General features: G+C 45.9%; 1 protein-coding gene across 1 annotated transcript; it reads right to left on the bottom strand.

The window, feature by feature from the left end:
- Nucleotides 1-14,102: 14,102 nt before the first annotated feature.
- Nucleotides 14,103-19,018, bottom strand: LOC132591173 (uncharacterized protein K02A2.6-like). Its single transcript, XM_060268352.1, has one exon. It carries the CDS (start codon nt 18,555-18,557, stop codon nt 14,487-14,489), a length of 4,071 nt encoding a protein of 1,356 aa, XP_060124335.1. The 5' UTR covers nt 18,558-19,018; the 3' UTR covers nt 14,103-14,486.
- Between the last annotated feature and the right edge of the window lie 683 nt (nt 19,019-19,701).

Below are 19,701 nucleotides of genomic sequence, written 5' to 3'. Positions count from 1 at the left end.
AGGTTTCCCAGCTCATCGGTGGCTTTCCTGGACACCCAAATATCAATTCTCCCTGAAGTCACTGTGTTGGTCCCCAGGTAGATGACTCCTTTGAGATTCGGTGATGTTCATGTGCTAGGGACTCAAAATATTTGTTTGTAGATTTACAAGTCTTCTACAGAGACTTTTTCTGAACATGCTCGTGGGGATTCCTTCCCTTATAAAACATGGGATTGAAAATATCCAGCAATCCCAATCCAAACCCCTGAATTGGAAACCGCCCTCTGCGGTGGAACAAGCTGATTGGGCGCCTGGGGCGGTGCGCGTGCCCTGAGCCCACGGGGGGGGGGGGAGGAGAGAGCCGCCTGCGGGAGTGGGTTGAGCCGGGGCAGGATGCTCTGCGGGGCCTCCGAGGAGTCTGCCTGCCTCCTTCCACTCAGGGGGAGGTGGTGGGCAGACTGTTTGGGGCAGCGCAGAGCCTGCAGGTGCCCAAGCCACTGCATCACTCCCAGGAGAGACGTGTGGTTTGGGCACGCTGCCCGACATTTTGTCACCCCGCCCTCAGTGGTGACACCTGGGTCAGACCACCCCCACCGTCCCCCATTCTTTTCCCCCCTGGCTCCGCCAAGCCTACATTCCCAGCATGTTTACACAGTGGTTTGGTCCTGTCCACAGAATGGAAGGTGGCAGAATCTCCAAGGATATGCGCTATTGGGAGCTGGCTTCAGGCACCAGGCCTGTTGGCAGACCAAACTCTCCATTACAAAGATGTTGGCAAACATGACAAGAGGGCTGGCAACGTTAACCCTGTCATGTGGGAATCCTTTACAGATGAACACAGTGCCTGGAGACAGACAAACAGATGAGCACAGCAGTTACTAGAGGAGGAGTGACTGCTGGGAGAAGTACAGAGAGAAGAAATGTCATGGTGTGCCTGTAGCGACAAAAGTGGATGCTTTCGGCTGCCCTGTTTACAATAAAACATGTCTCTCCCATATCAGTCTCTAGAATCACAGCAGGCACGGTAACTCTCCAATGGTTTGCATTTACCCCTGGAGGTGCATCCTTCCATTGTCTCCTGAGACAGTTGGATGCTGACAACAAAGCAACTAAAAACAGAACAGCAGTTTTTGGAACCACTGGTAGATTAAAGGAGTCAGAATTATCAGTTAGCATACTTCTTAGTAGCTGGAAGCTGAAGAACAGCAGGGAGTTAAGTCCCCTCCTCCTCCAAATACTTTAAAAAACAGGGCAGAGCTCAAAACTTTGTGAATGTCTTCTGTGTGATGTGCAAACTGTATAAACTGGTAAAATATTAATACATGACATGAGTGAATGGCATGCACAGAAAAAGCAGAAGAGGGGGCACCCCCCCTTACAGTATAGTTAATGAACTCTGCATAAAAAAGGTTATTCCTGCTCTTAAGTCTCCACACATGAAGTTAGAGGCACAAGCAGGTCTGCTTCTAAACTTGTTGCCATCTGTTATGATACAGGGGTATAATGCAGTTCAACCCCCACCCCCCACCTAGTTAAAATCTGGGGGGGGGAGTTGGGAAGAATCAATAGCACGTAGCAGTTAGCAGCATCTTCTTCCCTGTTTAATACCTGTAACTTCTTTGATGAGAGCCAGCACCTCCTCCCTGCTTTCCAAGATCTGTTTTGTCACATATAACCACAATTGGCCATCATTTTTCTGGCTTGGGTGTCACGGTTCTCGGCTAACTTGATTGTAATGAATTTGCAGTCACATCTCTCTTCAATGGGTTCATTTCTTAGAAATTCATCTTTCTAATTTCCTCCATTCTGAAGCACCGCTGAGTTATGAAGAGTTTAAGTGTCCATCAATTAATGTCAAAACACAATGAAATACCCACCAAACTACATTTGACATCCACTAGAATACCAAATGAATTTACTAATGGCCTGCTCCTCTGCTATGAGAATCTTAGGAATTTGTGGAGATGGGGAAAGAGGCTCTTTTTACAAAATGTGAATTGGCCATTTATTAGGGCTCTTCAGTCCTTTTGAGAACTAGCATAATGATTTGTTTGAACTATCAGCCGTCCACAGGACCAAAGGGGATTTTTGTTCTGGGTTTCCTGGTGAGGTCTGTTGTGTTCTTAAGGAGCTAACCTAAGTAACCATTCAAGTGTTTCCTATTTGGTGGTTAGTTTTTAACCTCTCATTGCTCCCAGAGCCTTGCTTGTGTGGTGGGCTTATTCTGTTTAATTGTTTTAAAATTTATATCCAATCTTTCTGACACCCATTGTGCAAAGTTCTACTCAGAATAGTCCCAATGAAATTAACTGAGATTGAACTACACTGAGTAGGATTTGCATTTAATACAAACCAAAGTCTTCAAGGCAGCTTACAAGCCAATCAGTAGTGAAATCCACATAAGTTTAAATTTAGCAGTTTAAGAAAACAAACAGTCTGAAAGCAGACCACTTCATTACCAAGAGCATTAAATAGCAACAAATACTGCATTGTCATTTGCCAAAAGTATAAAAAGGGATGAAGAATCCTTTTCGGCCTGAAGGCCATAGTCTATTCTAGGCAGCCTTCAGGACCACGTTCCAGTGGCTGGAACTTTTGCCTTTGTAGGATAGGCTAGATTCTATGCAAACTCACACACTCCATCTAGGGAAGCAAGAGGCATTATCAGAGTTCAAGGACCCAGTCTAGTCCACTCAAGCAGAGCTGAGAAAATGTGGTCTGAGAAGAATATGGAGGGTCACTTGAAGACACTTGAAGATAGAGCTTGTATGCAAGTATTTATATGCTAATGCTAGAAGCCTTTGAGCCAAGATGGGTGAACAGGAGTGGTTGGTTCTTAGAGATAGTCTTTAAATAGTGGACAAAACAGAAACCTGGTGGAACAGAGAACCAATAAAAGGTAAAGGACCCCTGGATGGTTAAGTCCAGTCAAATTCAACTATGGGGTGTGGTGCTCACCTCCGCTTTCAGACAGAGGGTCATGTGGCCAGCATGACTAAACCACTTCTAGCGCAACAGAACAATGTGATGGAAACCAGAGCACATGGAAACGCTGCTTACCTTCCTGCCACAGCTGTACCTATTTATCTACTTGTGCTGGTGTGCTTTCAAACTTATAGGTTGGCACGAGCTGGGACAAAGCGACAGGAGCTCACCCCATCTTGCAGATTCGAACTGACCTTAGGATCAGCAACCTCTAGAGGCTCAGTGGTTTTGTTTTTAAAAGATTTTTATTAAAGTACGAGAATTTTTACATATATTCTCTCCTTCCAATTTTTAATTTCCCGTACCATTTTTCCTTTCCCTTCCCACCCCCTCCCCCATCCACAACCCATTGGAAGGGTTCAAACTGTTGTCCTCAGCCACGGGCACAATGTCTTCTGATCCAGTAGTTGTTATCCATTGAAGATAGGGATTCCATCTGGTCCTTATAATAGTAGACTTGGCCCTCTATGTTGTTTCCTGTGGCGTTACTGCCACAATGTCTGACTGAATAAATTCAAACAAATAATTAGTCCAGACTTCTACTGTCCATTTTTCTCTATCTTTCCAACCTAAAGCTATTGTTGCCTTTCCTGCTAGTATCATTGCTTTGAAGGTGTGCTGGTCACCTTTCTCTATGGCCTTGTTTCCTAGTATACCCATTGTCATAAGATTGAAGTCTATAGGTAACTTCACTTTAAAAACTTCATTAATAACCTTAAGGATTTTATTCCAAAATTCCCTTACCTCTGGGCATTCCCAATACATGTGGGAGAACCATCCCTTGGCTTGTTCACAGTGCCAGCAGTTAGGGTTCAATCCGGGTATCATATTAGCTAGCTGGGCCGGAGTTCTATACCATTTTAGAAAGAATTTTAGTTCGAGCTCCCTAAATTTGCTTACTTTAATCTCGGCTATTGCTTTCATTATCCTTTTGACCTTTGATTCGCTAATTTGTTCTTCCTTATTCCACATCTTTTGAATAGAGGCTCGGTGGTTTTAGACCAATGTCATGGTTATCTCTAGATAGAGACTCAACAGGAAGGACATTGAAGGATGTGCTGTCATTCTGTGTACATCAAAGACAGCAGTGAGTCTAGCAAACTCAACTCCACAAGAGACAGCCTCCTCCACAGAATCATTGCAGGTGGTCATACTGAGCCCCAAGAGCAATTTATTACTGGAGACATGCTATTGTCCCCCTCATCAAAATGCTCAGTGATGTCTTGAGATGACGAATAAAAACATGGAAGCATGCACAGGGCAGTCTCGAGCAGATCGGCCGCCCTGGTGCTGAGGGGCAGAGATCGCTCCGGCGCCCCCGCCCTCGCAGGGCGCAGAATGGTTTCCGCGCGGCTTTGCCGCGCAGCGCCCTGCCTGCCGGCCCAGCGCCACCAGGGGGGGGGGCTACCTAGAGCATCCAAAAGGGGAGACATTGTAGTCGAATGTGGAATCCAAGTGATTCCTCCATTGGCTGTTGCTGCCACCAGAGTGGCTTCTGGTTTCCAGTGAGATCTCACAAGAGCCCCACAAGCTCTCACTGGAACCCAGAAACTGCAGCTGCTCAACCCCAGTAAATGGGGCTTTAGCAGGGATGGCAAAGGTGTGTGTGTGAGCACGTAGAGCAGCACCTTCCCATTTCACCTCAGGTGGCAAAACAGGTGAAGCCACTCCTGGATGCAGTGCTTTTTTTGGGGGGGAATGCAGGGGTATACATACCCCTAAACATTTTGTGAATCTAAGTTTGGCCTCATTGAGGGGCAGTATTTCAATTTGAATAGGACAAATGAGAGTACCCCTAAACATTTTTAAAGAAATAAAGCACTGCCTGGTTGTAATAACAAGTGACCTCAGCTACACTCAACATAGACTCACTACGTATGTGTTACAGCCATGACAAAGAAGTAACATTTCTTGATGCCCTAAATGACTGTAGCCTAGAACAGTTTGTGTTGGAAAAAACTATAAATGCCTAATCTTATGTGGTACCCAGGACCTGGTGCAAAATGTACAGTACGTGTCACTGAGCTGATTGGGAACAGTGACCATAGTACTATTAAATAAATAAACAAACAAATAAATAAATAAATAAATATACATATTGCCAAGAAAATCCAACATGGTCATGTTTGATTTCAAAAGAGGAAACTTCACCAAAATGAATATATTGATAAAAAGGAAGTGGGTCAAGAGGGTCAAAACAGGGCAATTATGTAGAAAATGTGTAGATAGAAAAATGCAAGTACAGTGGTACCTCTAGTTACGAACTTAATTCGTTCCGGAGGTCCATTCTTAACCTGAAACTGTTCTTAACTAGAGGCGTGCTTCCTCTAATGGGGCCTCTTGCTGCCACTGTGCTGCCAGCACACGATTTCCATTCTCATCCTGGGACAAAGTTCTCAACTCAAGGTAACTCTTTGAGGTTAGCAGAGTTTGTAACCTGAAGCGTTTGTAACCTGAGGTGTTTGTAACTTGAGGTACCACTGTAAATGAAAATAAGGAGTCATACCCAACTAACTCCTACGCAGAATAAATTCATTGAAATTAATGGACTAAGTTGATTAATTTCAGTTTGTATACGCTGAGTAGCAGTGGATATAAACCAATGACTGAGGCTGTGATAAGCATTGAACAATATAGGGCCATCCTGAGCACTACTTCCTAGTACGGCCCCATAATCCACCCCTTGGGTCCATCCATCAAGTGCAAAGAGGCTTGCTGCAATGTGCATGTCCAGATAAAAAAATTCATTCCAGTAGCACCTTAGAGACCAACTGCAAACTTAGTTGGTCTCTAAGGTGCTACTGGAAAGAATTTTTTTTTATTTTGTTTCGACTACATCAGGCTACCTACCTGTAACTTGTCTAGATAGATAACCTATTTACTGGTTGGTGGTAGTGTTTATTTTTTAGAGCAGATGCCTTGCAAAAGGTTTATGTACCTGTAGGCTGCTTAGTTCATTTCAAAGGGAGAACATAGGAAGCTGCCTTATACCAGGTGAGGCTACTTAGCCCAGTTTTGGCAGCAGGTTGGCAGGCAGAGGTGCTTCCTATCACCTGCTACCTAATCCTTTAGACTAGCATTTCCAGAGACTGAACTTGGGACCTTCTGCATGTAGAGCTCACAGAAAGTGCATTCACCCGACTTGCTGTTTTTTAAAGGCACACAAAAGGTAATGTCTTTGCAGATGCATCCTGGCATCTTTATGGAAGAACAAAAGCCTTCACTTGGTGATGTCTGTTGATTTGGGTTGTGATAGGGTGCAGGATAAACCAAATCACAAAGGTGAGGTGTGCTAGAACTTTAGGGCAGGAGACGTCAAATAGCTGAACTGAAATCAATGGGGTCAACATTAGCCAAAACTAGGGATAGGAGCAAAATTATATTTTGCTTGCATTTTAATGAGAAACTGATTTAATAAGTACCGATTTTGTACTTTTTGAACCAATATGCAAATGGAAACACAATTATATTTCAAAATTTGCCTTCTTTGAATTTTGCAATGCAGTGTACATATACATATAAATAGATGCATTAATTAAAACAGCATTCAAAAATGCATTACATTAAGGAAAAATTCTTGCAAAAATTGTGTATGTATGACAAAAATTTGTACATTAGAACAAATTTGCAGGAAAATGCTGAAGGATTTTTTAAACAAAAATATAAATTGCTACAAAAAGGTGGAGAATTTAAGATTTGGGGAAAAAATTGAAAACAGAGAAGCTGAAATTGATAGATATCTACTCAGAAATAAATCTTATGGGATTAAATAAGACTTACTCCCATGCAAGTGGTGTTAAAACTGCAGTATTAATCTAAGCCTTGGTCATTGTTGTCATTCATGTATAAATCATTCACCTGGAATGGTCAGGTGAATGACTACATTTTGTTTGTGAGTATAAGAAATATATACTAGTAGCTAGAGAGATGAAAATGACAATTTAAATAACCCAAATATTTTCTGGAACATAAAAACACACACATTTTCAATAATGCCATACTTCCCTTTGTTACACAAGTATACACATTTCATTTCTGGTTTGTCCCCACTAGATGGCACTCACATACCACAACAGCCCAAATGGGTGATGTGAGCGGTCAGCAGGGGACAGCAGCAGGACATAAATCTAAGTGAAATGCTGCGGAAATGTTCTGCCTAACTTTATGAAGGAAGGAGAATGGAAGCCTGCCATTATTACAGTGCCTCTGGAACAGAAATATGGTTTTAAGGGAAGTGGGGCGGGGGACCCTGCTCTTATATATGTCACAAATTGAGCATATTTCTCTTCAGTTCAAATAATTGTTTCATGATGTCTCTCTGAACCTGCACTGGTAAAATAGGGGACAATCCAGGACAAAACGCACTGTAGAATAAGGGCCCCAAAGTGGGCCATAAACTTAACTATGAAAAAGTAAATGAAGCTGTGCTTTATGAGAGCAGTGAGTCATATATGGACCTTGGGAAAGGTGGATCTTTCATCAGAGGTGTCTGTTCAGTACAGCTTGGTAGAGATTGGGTTGGCTTTTCCTAAGGATCAGGCATGATCTGAAAGCAAATCTGAAATGGAAATTCAAATGAGCCTAAAACCTGGATAGCATAGGATGGGGGCTCCTTGTGGATATTCCTACAATTTTCATCTAAATCTGAGTGCACCTAAATTGAGTTAAGGGGGACCACCAACAAAGATTCCCGCTAACGTCTCAGCAAAGGAACATTGATATAAGGAATCAGGCAGTATTTCATTTCATTGACGAGGATAGAAGCTAGTGATAGGCAAGCCCCAACTGGAGCACAGGGGGACAGGATCAGTCTACTGTATTTCCAGTCTGTCTCACTTTCACATGTGTTCAACCATTAGTCCATTATGCCCTGTTTTTGTGTATGATTTTTTCAAAATACCTTCTGTTGTTTTTGTACTGGTTTAAAAACTATTTTATCTGTTTTATCATATACATCGAGATACATAAGAGCAAGAATATAAAAACAGAGAGAAGGTTGCATTTCAGCTGTGTGCATTTTCTACTAGCTGCTTTTAACTATTTTGTAGCTGCTTTTAACAATGAAAATTCTGAAGTTTTCTGTCTCTGTCACACACACACAGCTGTTGCAGCCTTTATCTGTCAAAGGCAGCAATATCTAAATTAAATAGCATCTAAGGCAATAGGAAACACTCAAGTGTAATAATCAATTTTGATTACTTTGTGCTCTGACTCAAAAGCAGAGCTTGCTGTAGTGGCTTTCATACTTGTTTCTCCACACATTCACTCTATATACAGAGGAGGGAGTCGAGATGAGTCACTGGCCCCACCTACCATCCTCTAGTGTGGAGAAAGAAGTCTGAAAAGAGGCACTCATATGCTTATGGCTGTCTGCATGCATGTTTCTGATGTGACTGGGAAGCTTTGCTGGGCAGGGCTGTCAACTGCGTAGAGCATGGCTATGCTCACATGGCTCTATGTGCATGAGCCCTCATGCAGACTTTTCTCTCTGTTTCAAAAGGCCTACTCATTAAGCATCCATTTCATTGCTATCATGCTGTCTCTGGCATAGCTGCCAAGTCTCCCGTTTCCCCCGGGAAAACCCCTTTTTTACTTACCTTTTCCCGGTGGTCCCCCGTATCACTTCGTCTCCCGTTTTTCTCCGTTATTTTCTCCTGCCGGCGGCCTTTTATTTTCTTTCCAATTTGCCCTTCTATGGGCACCCAAAATGGCCGCTGCCAGCTTCAAAAGTCGCATCTACGCATGTCCGGAAGTGCATAGACGTAACTTCTGGTGTTGGCAGCGGCCATTTTTGGTGCCCATAGATGGGCTGAGCGACACCGGAAGTTGCGTCGGCACACTTCCTGACATGCTTTTTTTTAAGGAAGTCTGTGGGGGTTCTGACTTGCTCCAATAACCCTTATCCTAGTAGTTGTTTGTCTGGGGACTCAGCTGTACAGCTGCAAATAAAACATTTTAAGTGTGCTGTAAAGTGCAATATACACATGTGACACTAGATGGTGACAGTGAGCTATGGCAATTTCAACGTGTTTTTTTAAAAAAGCATTTTCACAATGTTTTTTTTAATATGTGTGTAGATACCACTTGAGTCTTGGGACCCTTTATAGTAAAAGTGACTAGCCCAAATAAAGTTCTATGTGTTTTCTAGTTTCTTGTATGGTTTCTTGAGTGAAAGTCCAGCCTCTAAATCCTTGTGCCCAGACCAGTGGCCATTTGGTAGATCTGCTTGGACTGGGCTGGTCGATAAGGAAGACTTACCCTCCACCCTCCATCTTGACAAGTTCTACTTGAGAAATTGACGCATAACTTTAAGGTGACATGGAACCAGAGTAGAAATGATTTGTTTTTTTTTTGTTTTTTTGCAGTATAGAATGGCTTTACTGTTTTTACAATGTGTATTTCTTGTTTTATAGGCAGGGAAAGAAAAATATTAAAGTTGAAGATGATGCTGTTAGTATGGATAGTCCACAGCAGCTCACCTGTAACAAAAAACTTTAATTTTGTAATCATTTATGTTCTTTATAATTTATGTTTTTGTGTATGCTTGTCTTATTTCTATAGTGTTTCTGTAAACAGATTTTGTTATATATGTGAAACTCAATCAAATGTATTTTAAAAATAAGGGGCCTGCTACGAGAGGTAGAACCTCCATGCTAGCAGGTAGGTCATAGTTTCTTACTGGGAGGTAGTATGGGAGAGGCAAGCAGGGGGAGACAGCAGGGGGATGGCACAGTGCAAATATACCAACAGGAGCACCGGAATGGCTCTGCCAATGTGTTTGCACTGCACCAACCTCCTTTCTCTTTATCCTCTCCCTCCCAGTAAGCAGCAGTAGCCCACTTACTAGAAAGATAACATAGCAGTCAGAGGCAGTAACACTTCTGAATACCAGTTGCTGGAAACAACAGGATGGGAGAGTGTTTGGATCATGCTTGACGGTTACCACAAGCATCTGGTTGTCCAATGTGAAAACAGGATGCTGGACACTGACGTGATCCTGAAGACTCTTCTGATGTTTTGGTTCTGCCTTCAACAATTTTTGAATTATTGTAAAGAATATTAAATCTGGATCCACAGTCGCACCCAAAATTCTCCTTCATATTTGCAAGTGAAATTGGGAAAGGGGGGAAATGCCATTTGATATTCTCCAGGCGGATTGCTGAAATGCTCCCTTAGTTGAGTAGGAATTCAAAAATGAAAATTTGGCATTCCTATGTAAGGGGGAGTGACTGCATCCATTTTGGTCTCTTTGCCTATGGATATACACACTGGGTTTAAAAAATCCCATGGAAATTAGCCCCTGCCAGGCAGCTTTGAAATAGTGATCAAATAGATGATCAAAGGTTGGAATGGTCTCTTCTTAAAAGCAGTCAAGCAGTCCTTTGAAATTTATGTAAAATGTTGTACTACAGTAGGAGTTCCACCACCCTTATTCCTAGGAAGAGGCCTCTAAAAGTTCATTTGAAGTAGCTAATTCAAACAGTCCATAGAATAATTTTTTTAAAGAATACCTGGATATCATAAAAATAAGAAATCATTTCTCCGTCAGTTTTAAGAAGGCAGTAGAAACATAGGAATCTGCACTAAACTAACTCCCTGTTGTCCAAACTGTGCAGCAGCACTTTCCATGGCTTCAGACAGGATATTCCAGCCCTGACTGGACATGTTGAGGATTGAACCTAGGGCATTCCGCTTGCAAATCAGAAGTTCTGCAATCAAACAATGTGGCACTTCTGAGTTTCAAGAACGTAGACTGTATGCCAAGACCCTTCTAACCCCTGTATGCAGCAGCTGTTAAAATATAGCTTCCTGATTAGGTGACTGCCTGGGTGATGGGCCATTAAAGGGAACAAAGGAAGTAGCTCTGTGTGAGGTGGCAAATGTGTGCATGACTATGGGAGAAACAAGACTTTCTTGGGGTGTTAATGCTCTGAACCCCTCCATCATAGGTTCAGGTTGTATATATGTGTAAATAAACCATATATCATAAAGACAGCACAGTCTCTGCTGTGCCTCATTCCTAAAGGAAACATGAATCCTGAGTAAGCACCTGGACCCCCTGCAGGCTCAGATTGAGGTGGCGTGTGACACTATTTAACATAAGAACATATGAACAGTCTGCTGAATAAAGCCAATGGCTCATCTTAGTCCAGCTTCCTGCTCTCAGAGTGGCTGGCCAGATGCCTATGGGATCTGAACACAACAGCACTCTACCATCTATTCTAGCTGCAGTTTCCACATTTCATTCATTAATTGTGCATCAAATAGAATTCAGGGCAGCATCCATGGGGTTCACAAGTGGTTTCCCATCCAGGCATTGATCAGATTTCCTTAGGTTCATCAAGGTTGCTGCACCATGTACCGCCAAGCCTTGCCCTGTGACAATTGCTTTCTCATCATGTATTATCAGAAGGAAGTTGCAGAATCTGGCTCTTCTTTTCTTTTTTATTATGTATCTTTTAAAATATTAAAATATTTAAAATATATTCTTTTTATTACGTATCTTTTAAAATATTATCTAGCCTTGTCTTGCCACAGAATCATAGAACTGTAGAGATGGAAGGGACCGCAAGGACCATCTAGTCCAACGCCCTGCAATGTCGGAATCTCAACTAAAGCATACATATACTCTTCTTAAATCAGTTCATAACACACTGATGCAAGAAGACAGAGAGATCTTTTTATTTTGAACCAAGATTAGTATTCCTTTTATTGCACATATCATGTCATTGTTAGCAATGAGGGCTTTTATGCTCATGGTTAGACCAGTCAGGTCATAATGGGTTATAAATTGTAGGTGAATCAAGTGTTCCTTCTGCAGACTATGGTACATGTTCAGTCCCATTAAGAATAATGACGTGAATAACTATAAGCTATTAATTTTGATGAGCTCTCTCTCTCTCTTACACACACACACACACACACACACACACACACATTTTATTGCCTCACCTTAAGAACAGCAAATGCAGGCACCATATTAGAAGCAACATGAAGCTTTTATCACTCACTCCCTAGTTATGAATTCAGTAAAACTGGCGTGAGTACGGTAGTTAGAGTTTGCTTAACAGGCTGATCTTCAAAACCCTCCAAAGTAGTTTATTTTGTTAATCGGTGCTAGAGAAAAGCATATATTGTCTGAGAACATACAATGCAGACAGGTAGGTAGCCGTGTTGGTCTGACGTAGTCGAAACAAAATAAAAAAATTCCTTCCAGTAGCACCTTAGAGACCAACTAAGTTTGTCATTGGTATGAGCTTTTGCGTGCATGCACACTTCTTCAGATATACTGAAACAGAAGTCACCAGACCCTTATATATAGTGAGAGGGTGGGGAGGGGTATTACTCAGAAGGGTGGTGGGAATAGGTGATTGGCTGATAGGAGTGGTAAACCTGTTGACTCTTAACAACTGCAATTGGTCTTACTGGAGAAAGCAAGGGGCGAGATGGCTAAAAATAGCTTTATCATGTATAATGAGATAAGAATCCAATGTCTCTATTCAGACCAGGTCTCTCCATGGTTTTAAGTTTGGTAATTAATTGCAATTCAGCAACTTCTCTTTCCAGTCTGTTTCTGAAATTCTTTTGTAATAAGACAGCTACTTTGAGATCTTGTATAGAATGTCCTGGGAGATTGCTGAACTTAGTTTGGGTTTGGTTGGTATCTAGATGGGAGACAAGCTTGGGCTCCATGATGGAAGAAAGGTTGGGTGTAAATTTACTAAATAAACAAACTATATTGTCTGCTAGAGTGTGGTTATATTAAAAATGTTCTTGAGAACTTCATGGAGAGAGAAGGGGCTGCTAGAAGGATCTTGAATTATACATTGTAACAATGCAGCACAATGCCATTCCATCTATCTATCTATCTATCATCTATCTATCTCTATCTATCATTTTCAAATTTACAAACAACCTTCAAACAAATATGTTTTCCAACATAAATACCCATGGACTTCCCTCCTACCCTTTGTGGGTAATAATAATAATAATAATAATAATAATAATAATAATAATAATACCTTTATTGTAGCCAAGGGCTATACATGGTGGGGTGGATGGGTAGATGGGGAACTTGCAGCCTGTGGGCCAGACTTGTCCCACCAAGCATTTCTTATTTGGTCTGCAAGGTTGCTTTCCTGAACACACATCCACCTGTCCGACTTCTGAGTTGTGGGGCAAGTAGATCTACAGCTGCACAAGGAAGGATTGAACTTCCCACACATTCTTTGGTGTGTATGGAATTCAATCGCACTTGGACAGTATCTCTTTCCCACCTCTGAGGGCCAGCTTCAACAGGTGGATGTGAGAACCCACCTGCTGGTCACCTGGTGTCAAAATGACATTGGATGAAATGGCAATGACACCAGTTTCTGGTGAGATCTTGCCGAAATCTCACAATATCTTTCTGGAAGCCATCACACAGATCTGGCCTGCTGTGCCAAAAGGATTCCCCACACCTGCTTTAGGAAATGTCCTAGCTCTGAATGTTCTGCTTCAAGCAAGACGCCCTTCCATCGCTATAATCCTATGAAATTATGACAAATTAGGCCTTTTTCGTCTTTCTTTTATGGAGAGATCCAGAATAACTTCTTACATAATAGTGTAAGAACAGAGAGGGAAGGAATACTTCAGCAAATCACTACAGTGTCAAAAAACATCACATGGGAATGATTGATTTCCATACATTGCCTGGAGAAAGAAGCATAGAGACTTGGGAATCAGCTTTGTAACACTTGTGGAGGGAGCGCTGTCTGAGTTTGTTATGTTTATTAATCATGCTCTTATGCAAATTGTGAGTAAATGGCACTTAAGTAACATTAAACTAGCATCTGACCTCGTGAGTTTTACACAGACCTGTTATAATACTTACAGGTTCTAAATCAGATCAGCCTCATCTTGTTATAAGTAGCCAAACCCCTAGCCGTGGCTCCAGCAATGCGGATCAGGTTGTTCAGATAATTGCGGCATATGATGAAGCCAATCAATGCATTACAAGATTGTAAACATGACAGTGAGTGGGTGGGAGGTGGAGAAGTCTCCATGGGAATGGCTGCCCCACCCAGCAATGTTAGGTCACATGCAGCAGCTGTCAAACACCAAGAATCTCAAGTTAAGGTCTAGCTGCTTTGGGAGTGAAATATACTCGGAGTCGAGAGTGAATTTCATGCTCTTTATTCAGCTCATAGTCATCAAGGAGGAGAAGAGAAGACGAATGGCTCTTTTCCCAAAACCATCTGCTTATATACATTATTTACACAATGGGCCTTGCGTGATTGGCTACTTCAGGGCTACACCTGTGGGCCAATTATATTGTGGATTGACTTCTGCCTGCAGCCTGATTGGCTGCTCCTACAGGCCAATCAGGTAGCAGATTCACTTCTGCCAGCCGCCTGATTGGCTGCTCCAGCAGGCCAATCAGGTTGCGGATTCACTTCCACCTGGAGTTGGATTGGGTAGCTCCCGCTGATTCTGAATCCTATTGTTCTAGGATTCAGCTCAGTACATAACACCCCTCCCCTCTAAGTTCCAGTCCTGCCCGGGAAGTTGCATTCGTAGTCCCCAAGGTCTGCTGGCCGCCTCCGTGTGCGTTGTGGCCTGGGGTGTTCCTTGGTCAGGGGTTCTGGTTCTGGCCCGTGTTCCGAGGCTGCTGGCTGTGCCGGGGCTGTCTGGTCTGGCGCCACTGAACCACTAGGTTGTAGCTCTGGTTCCGGTGTCCTTCCAGCCTCGGGGCGCCCCTCTGTGCCTACTGCTTCTGCTTCCCCTGCCCACCTCTCTCGCTCTACAGGCCTCACTGCCCTGCTGTCCCCTTGGGACCCCTCTGTCCCGCTCTCCTCCCGGGTTCCTCCTGGGAATCGTCGCCGTAGCTGGTCGCAGTGGCGGCGCCAACATTGCCCCCCTTCCGTTAGTACCTCGTACGACACGGGACCGGTCACCTTGGTGACTGTGGCGGGTACCCATGCTGGGCCTGCCCCAAAATTCTTTGCATACACTGGGTCCTGGGCCACAAATGTCCGGGGGTTCCTGCCTTTCCCCACCACTACCTCATCCTGAGCTCTGTCGGGGTGAAGTCGGTCCAGTCTAGTTGCAAGGCGCCGGCCCATTAGTAATTCAGCTGGGCTCCGGCCCGTCGTTGTGCTTGGGGTGCTGTGCTGTGCTAGAAGAAATGTGGCAAGGCGGTATTCCCAGTCCCCTTGTGTCATGCGGCGGAGGCTGTCCTTGGTGGTCCGCACCATGCGCTCCGCTTGGCCATTGGTGGCAGGGTGGAATGGTGCTGAGCGGATGTGGCGGATGGCGTTCTGCGCTGTGAAGGTCTGGAACTCCTCTGACGTGAATGCGGTTCCATTGTCCGAGACGAGGGTGTCAGGGAGCCCGTGGGTCGCAAACAGCTTACGTAGTACCCGGATGGCTGCCGCCGTAGAAGTGGATGGTACCAGTGCGACCTCCAGCCATTTGGTGTAGGAATCCACCACTATGAAGAATGTTTTTCCCTGGAAGGGGCCAGCGAAGTCCACGTGCAAGCGTGACCATGGATGTCGGGCGGACTCCCAGGGCTGGACTGGGGCCCTTGGGGGATCCGGGCGGGATTCTTGGCAGGTCTGGCAGTGTTGGACCCAGGCCTCTATCTCTCTGTCAATCCCCGGCCACCACACATAACTCCTGGCAAGGGCCTTCATCCTCACTACCCCTGGGTGTGTCTCGTGTAGGGCTGTGAGGACCCTTTTGCGGAGGGGCTGGGGAACAACAACCCTGCTTCCCCATAACAGGCACCCCTTGTGGGCCGACAGTTCATGTTTGCGGTTTGTGTAGCCAGCGAATTCTGGCCCGGGGCTGCTGCTGGGCCATCCTCGCCACACCCAGTCCAGGACCCGGGAGATGACCCTATCTTTTGTGGAATGGTGCGCAACTTCTTGTGCCTGAATGGGTCGGTCGGGAAGCAGCTCCAGGGTCATAACCTCTTGTGCAGGCGCTGGGTCGGGGCCTGTTTCTGGTAGTGGTAGCCTGCTGAGGGCGTCTGCGTGGCCCATCGCCTTCCCAGGGCGGTGGATTAGTGCATACTGGTAGCCGGCAAGGAAAATTGACCACCTGAGGACACGTGGAGACAACACTTCGGGAGTCTGCTTCTCAGGGGCAAACAGGCCAAGCAACGGCTTGTGGTCAGTCACTATGGTAAAGGGCCGCCCGTACAAGAAATCATGGAATTTTTTTACGCCCTTCACGATTGCCAGACCCTCCTTGTCAATCTGTGAGTAGTTTCGTTCGGCTGCAGCAAGCGTCTGGGAGAAGTATGCCACCGGCACCTCTCTTCCATCCGGGAGTTGGTGTCCCAGGACAGCGCCGATGCCATAGGGAGAGGCGTCGCATGCCAGCACCACTGGCAGCCTCTCGTCGAAGTGTGCTAAGACCGAGTTCGAGACGAGCAAGTCCTTGACTGCCTGGAATGCGGCCCTTTGTCGCTGGCCCCACACCCAAGGGGCCCTTTTATCTAGGAGTCTGTGTAGGGGCTCCGCTACCGCTGCCTTATGGGGAAGGAAGGCATGGTAAAAGTTCAATAGTCCCAAGAATGACTGAAGTTCGGGCTTGCTCTTGGGCGCTGGGGCCTCACAAATGGCCCGTACCTTGTCACCGGTTGGATGGACCCCTTCTGCGTCCACCTTAAATCCCAGAAAGTCCACCTGCGGCACTCCCAGTAAACACTTTTCCCGCTTCACCTTGAGGCCCGCCGTCTGGAAACGGTGCAGGACGGAGCGGAGGCGGTCCTCAAATTCCTCTGGTGTGGGCCCGGCGATCAGTACATCATCGAAGAAGGGGGTGACGCCAGGAATCCCTTTAAGGAGAGAGTCCATTAGATTCTGGAATATGCCTGGTGCCACGCTAACGCCAAATTGCAGCCGCTTTACTCTGAATGCCCCTCTGTGCGTCACAATCGTCTGAGCCTCTGCTGTGGCTTCGTCCACAGGCAACTGTTGATACGCTTGGGCCAAGTCCAGTTTGCCAAAGATTTTTGACCCAGCCAGGGTGGCGAGGACATGGCTGACCACTGGCACTGGGTATGCATGGGCCGTGAGAGCCTTGTTTATGGTGCATTTGTAGTCTGCACAGATGCGGACCGAACCGTTAGGCTTGACGGGTGTGACAATTGGAGTTTCCCAGGGGGCGTTGGGCACCGGCTCCAGCACTCCTTGCTCCACGAGCCGGTCCAATTCCTCGTCTATGCGGGGTTTCAGGGCGAACGGGACCCGGCGGGCCTTGTGTCTGATGGGTCGTACAGCGGGGTCTAGCTGTAGGGCAATGGGGGGTCCTGTATATCGTCCCAATGCCCCATCGAAAACCCCTGGAAACTCTTTGCATATGGCGTCCACGTCCACTTGTAAGCTAGTGCGGTTCACCCCGGTAACGGCTAGCCCCAGAGGTCCAAACCATGCCAGTCCCAGTAAGCTAACGTAGGGGCCCTTAACTACCAGCAAGTCCAATTGTTGCTTTCGCCCTCGATATTGCACCCTGAAGGTCCCCACCCCCATAGTAGGGACCTTACGTTTCTGGAAGTCCCGGAGGGTGAATGGGGCCGGCCTTAGTTTGGGACCCCCATTAGGGCACAGTTCCCTTAATGTTCGGGCCGAGATTATGGATAGAGTTGAACCCGTGTCCAGCTCCATGCGGCATGGGGCTCCCTCTATCTGTACCTCTATATAAATTTTCTCTGTGCTGGGATGGGGCAACTGGAATACCTGGTAGTCCGTGATCTCCGTCGAGTTGCCTTGGTGCATGGTGCCGTGTGACCTGGGGCTCCTGGGTCGGTCATCTGATGCTTGTCGACGGGTGAGTCGAGCCCGACACACCCGGGCGATGTGTCCCAATTTTCTGCACTGCCTGCACTCTGCGTTGCGGAAACGACAGGTCCTCCTCTCGTGGTTCTCCCCGCAGCTTGCACAGTTCCCTCCTTCTCGTCGAGGCTGCTGTGGTGTGTGTGCTGCTTGAGTGCGCCGCTGTACTCGGTGTACTTCCTCCCTGTCAGATTCGGATTCGTCGGTGAGGTCTTCGTGGTAGACCCTCGGTTGGGATGGCGGGGCCGGTCGTGCCTCTTGCGTTGACCTCTCGGCGGCTTCGGTTGCCAGGGCTTCCTCCAGAGCAATCTGGAACGTGAGGTCTTTTTTGGCGTAGAGGCGTCGTTGCAACATCTCGTCCCTCAGGCCACCGACGAGGCGGTCACGAAGCATGTTCTCCAATTCTGAGAAGTTGCATAACCGGGCGGCTTGGCGGAGGGAGGTCACAAACCCAGTTATGGTTTCCCCCGGGGCTTGCCGCTTTGCGTAGAAGGCATTTCGGCAAGCTACCACCGAGGGCTGTGGTGAGAAGTGCTCCTTCAGCCGTTCCATTATTGTTTTGTAAGAGACGGTAGCGACATCTCTAGGTGCAAGGAGAGCCCGGGCGATTTCAAACGTCTCCTCTCCACAGACGCTGAAGAATGTCGCCCTCTTCATGGCATCGTTGGTGACTTCTTTCGCTTGCAGGAGGAAGTTGAAACGGGCGGCGTACCCTTCCCAGTCTCCTGATGCTGGTTTGAATGGCGAGAAGCTGCTGTCGGTTGCCATTCTGGGTTCCTTGGGTCCTGGAGCTGAAGCCTGGATGCACGGTGCGATGCAGCGGTGCAGCAGGTGGCGGTGCTGCGGTGCAGTGCGTGGTGGCGGTCAGCTCAGCAGGATCCCACCTTCGTCGCCAGTGAAATATACTCGGAGTCGAGAGTGAATTTCATGCTCTTTATTCAGCTCATAGTCATCAAGGAGGAGAAGAGAAGACGAATGGCTCTTTTCCCAAAACCATCTGCTTATATACATTATTTACACAATGGGCCTTGCGTGATTGGCTACTTCAGGGCTACACCTGTGGGCCAATTATATTGTGGATTGACTTCTGCCTGCAGCCTGATTGGCTGCTCCTACAGGCCAATCAGGTAGCAGATTCACTTCTGCCAGCCGCCTGATTGGCTGCTCCAGCAGGCCAATCAGGTTGCGGATTCACTTCCACCTGGAGTTGGATTGGGTAGCTCCCGCTGATTCTGAATCCTATTGTTCTAGGATTCAGCTCAGTACATAACAGGGAGGGAAGTAGAAACCTCTGCCTTAGACTTTCAGAAGAAGCAGTGCCATTCTGTGCTTTTCCCACATGGAATAAACGTTCCACTTCATTACCATCTTCTTTGTGTTAGATGAGTCAGCAGAGGTTGGAAAGTGGAAGAGTTAATTTTCTGTGAAACATGTGCTCCAATTCAACTATTATTGATGATTGCAGTTGTGGAAGAGAGTGGAAATGTCTCATTCAAAGTGAGGGCAATTCTTCTTCAAACTGATTGGCTGTAGTGCATACCTAAGAAAAAAAGGACCATTAAAAATTTTTTTAGAAGGCTTGTTCTATGCACAATTAGCTCATGGGACGCTTTTGCCTGGCGACACAAAATACTAGGAAAAAGCTGTGCCATGAGCCCTGCAAAAGGGATGAGAAAGCCTGTGTGAGGCTGCTTTCCCTGGAGCTCAGAGCAATTTTGTTTTGAGTGCGCCCCACCTGCTCACACTCAGCAGAGTTTCCAAAACTTGGGTCTCCAGCTGTTGTTGGACTATAACTCCCACCATCCCAAGCTAACAGGACCAGCAGTCAAAAATAATGGAAATTGTAGCCCCCCCCCAAAAAAAATATCACTGGGGACCCAAGTTTGGGATGGTGGGAGTTATTCACAGAGCA

This window comes from Zootoca vivipara, chromosome 15 (assembly GCF_963506605.1).
Source record: "Zootoca vivipara chromosome 15, rZooViv1.1, whole genome shotgun sequence".
Taxonomy (NCBI): domain Eukaryota; kingdom Metazoa; phylum Chordata; class Lepidosauria; order Squamata; family Lacertidae; genus Zootoca; species Zootoca vivipara.
The sequence above is the reverse complement of the archived record's forward strand: the minus strand, read 5'-3'. Positions and strand labels throughout refer to the sequence as shown.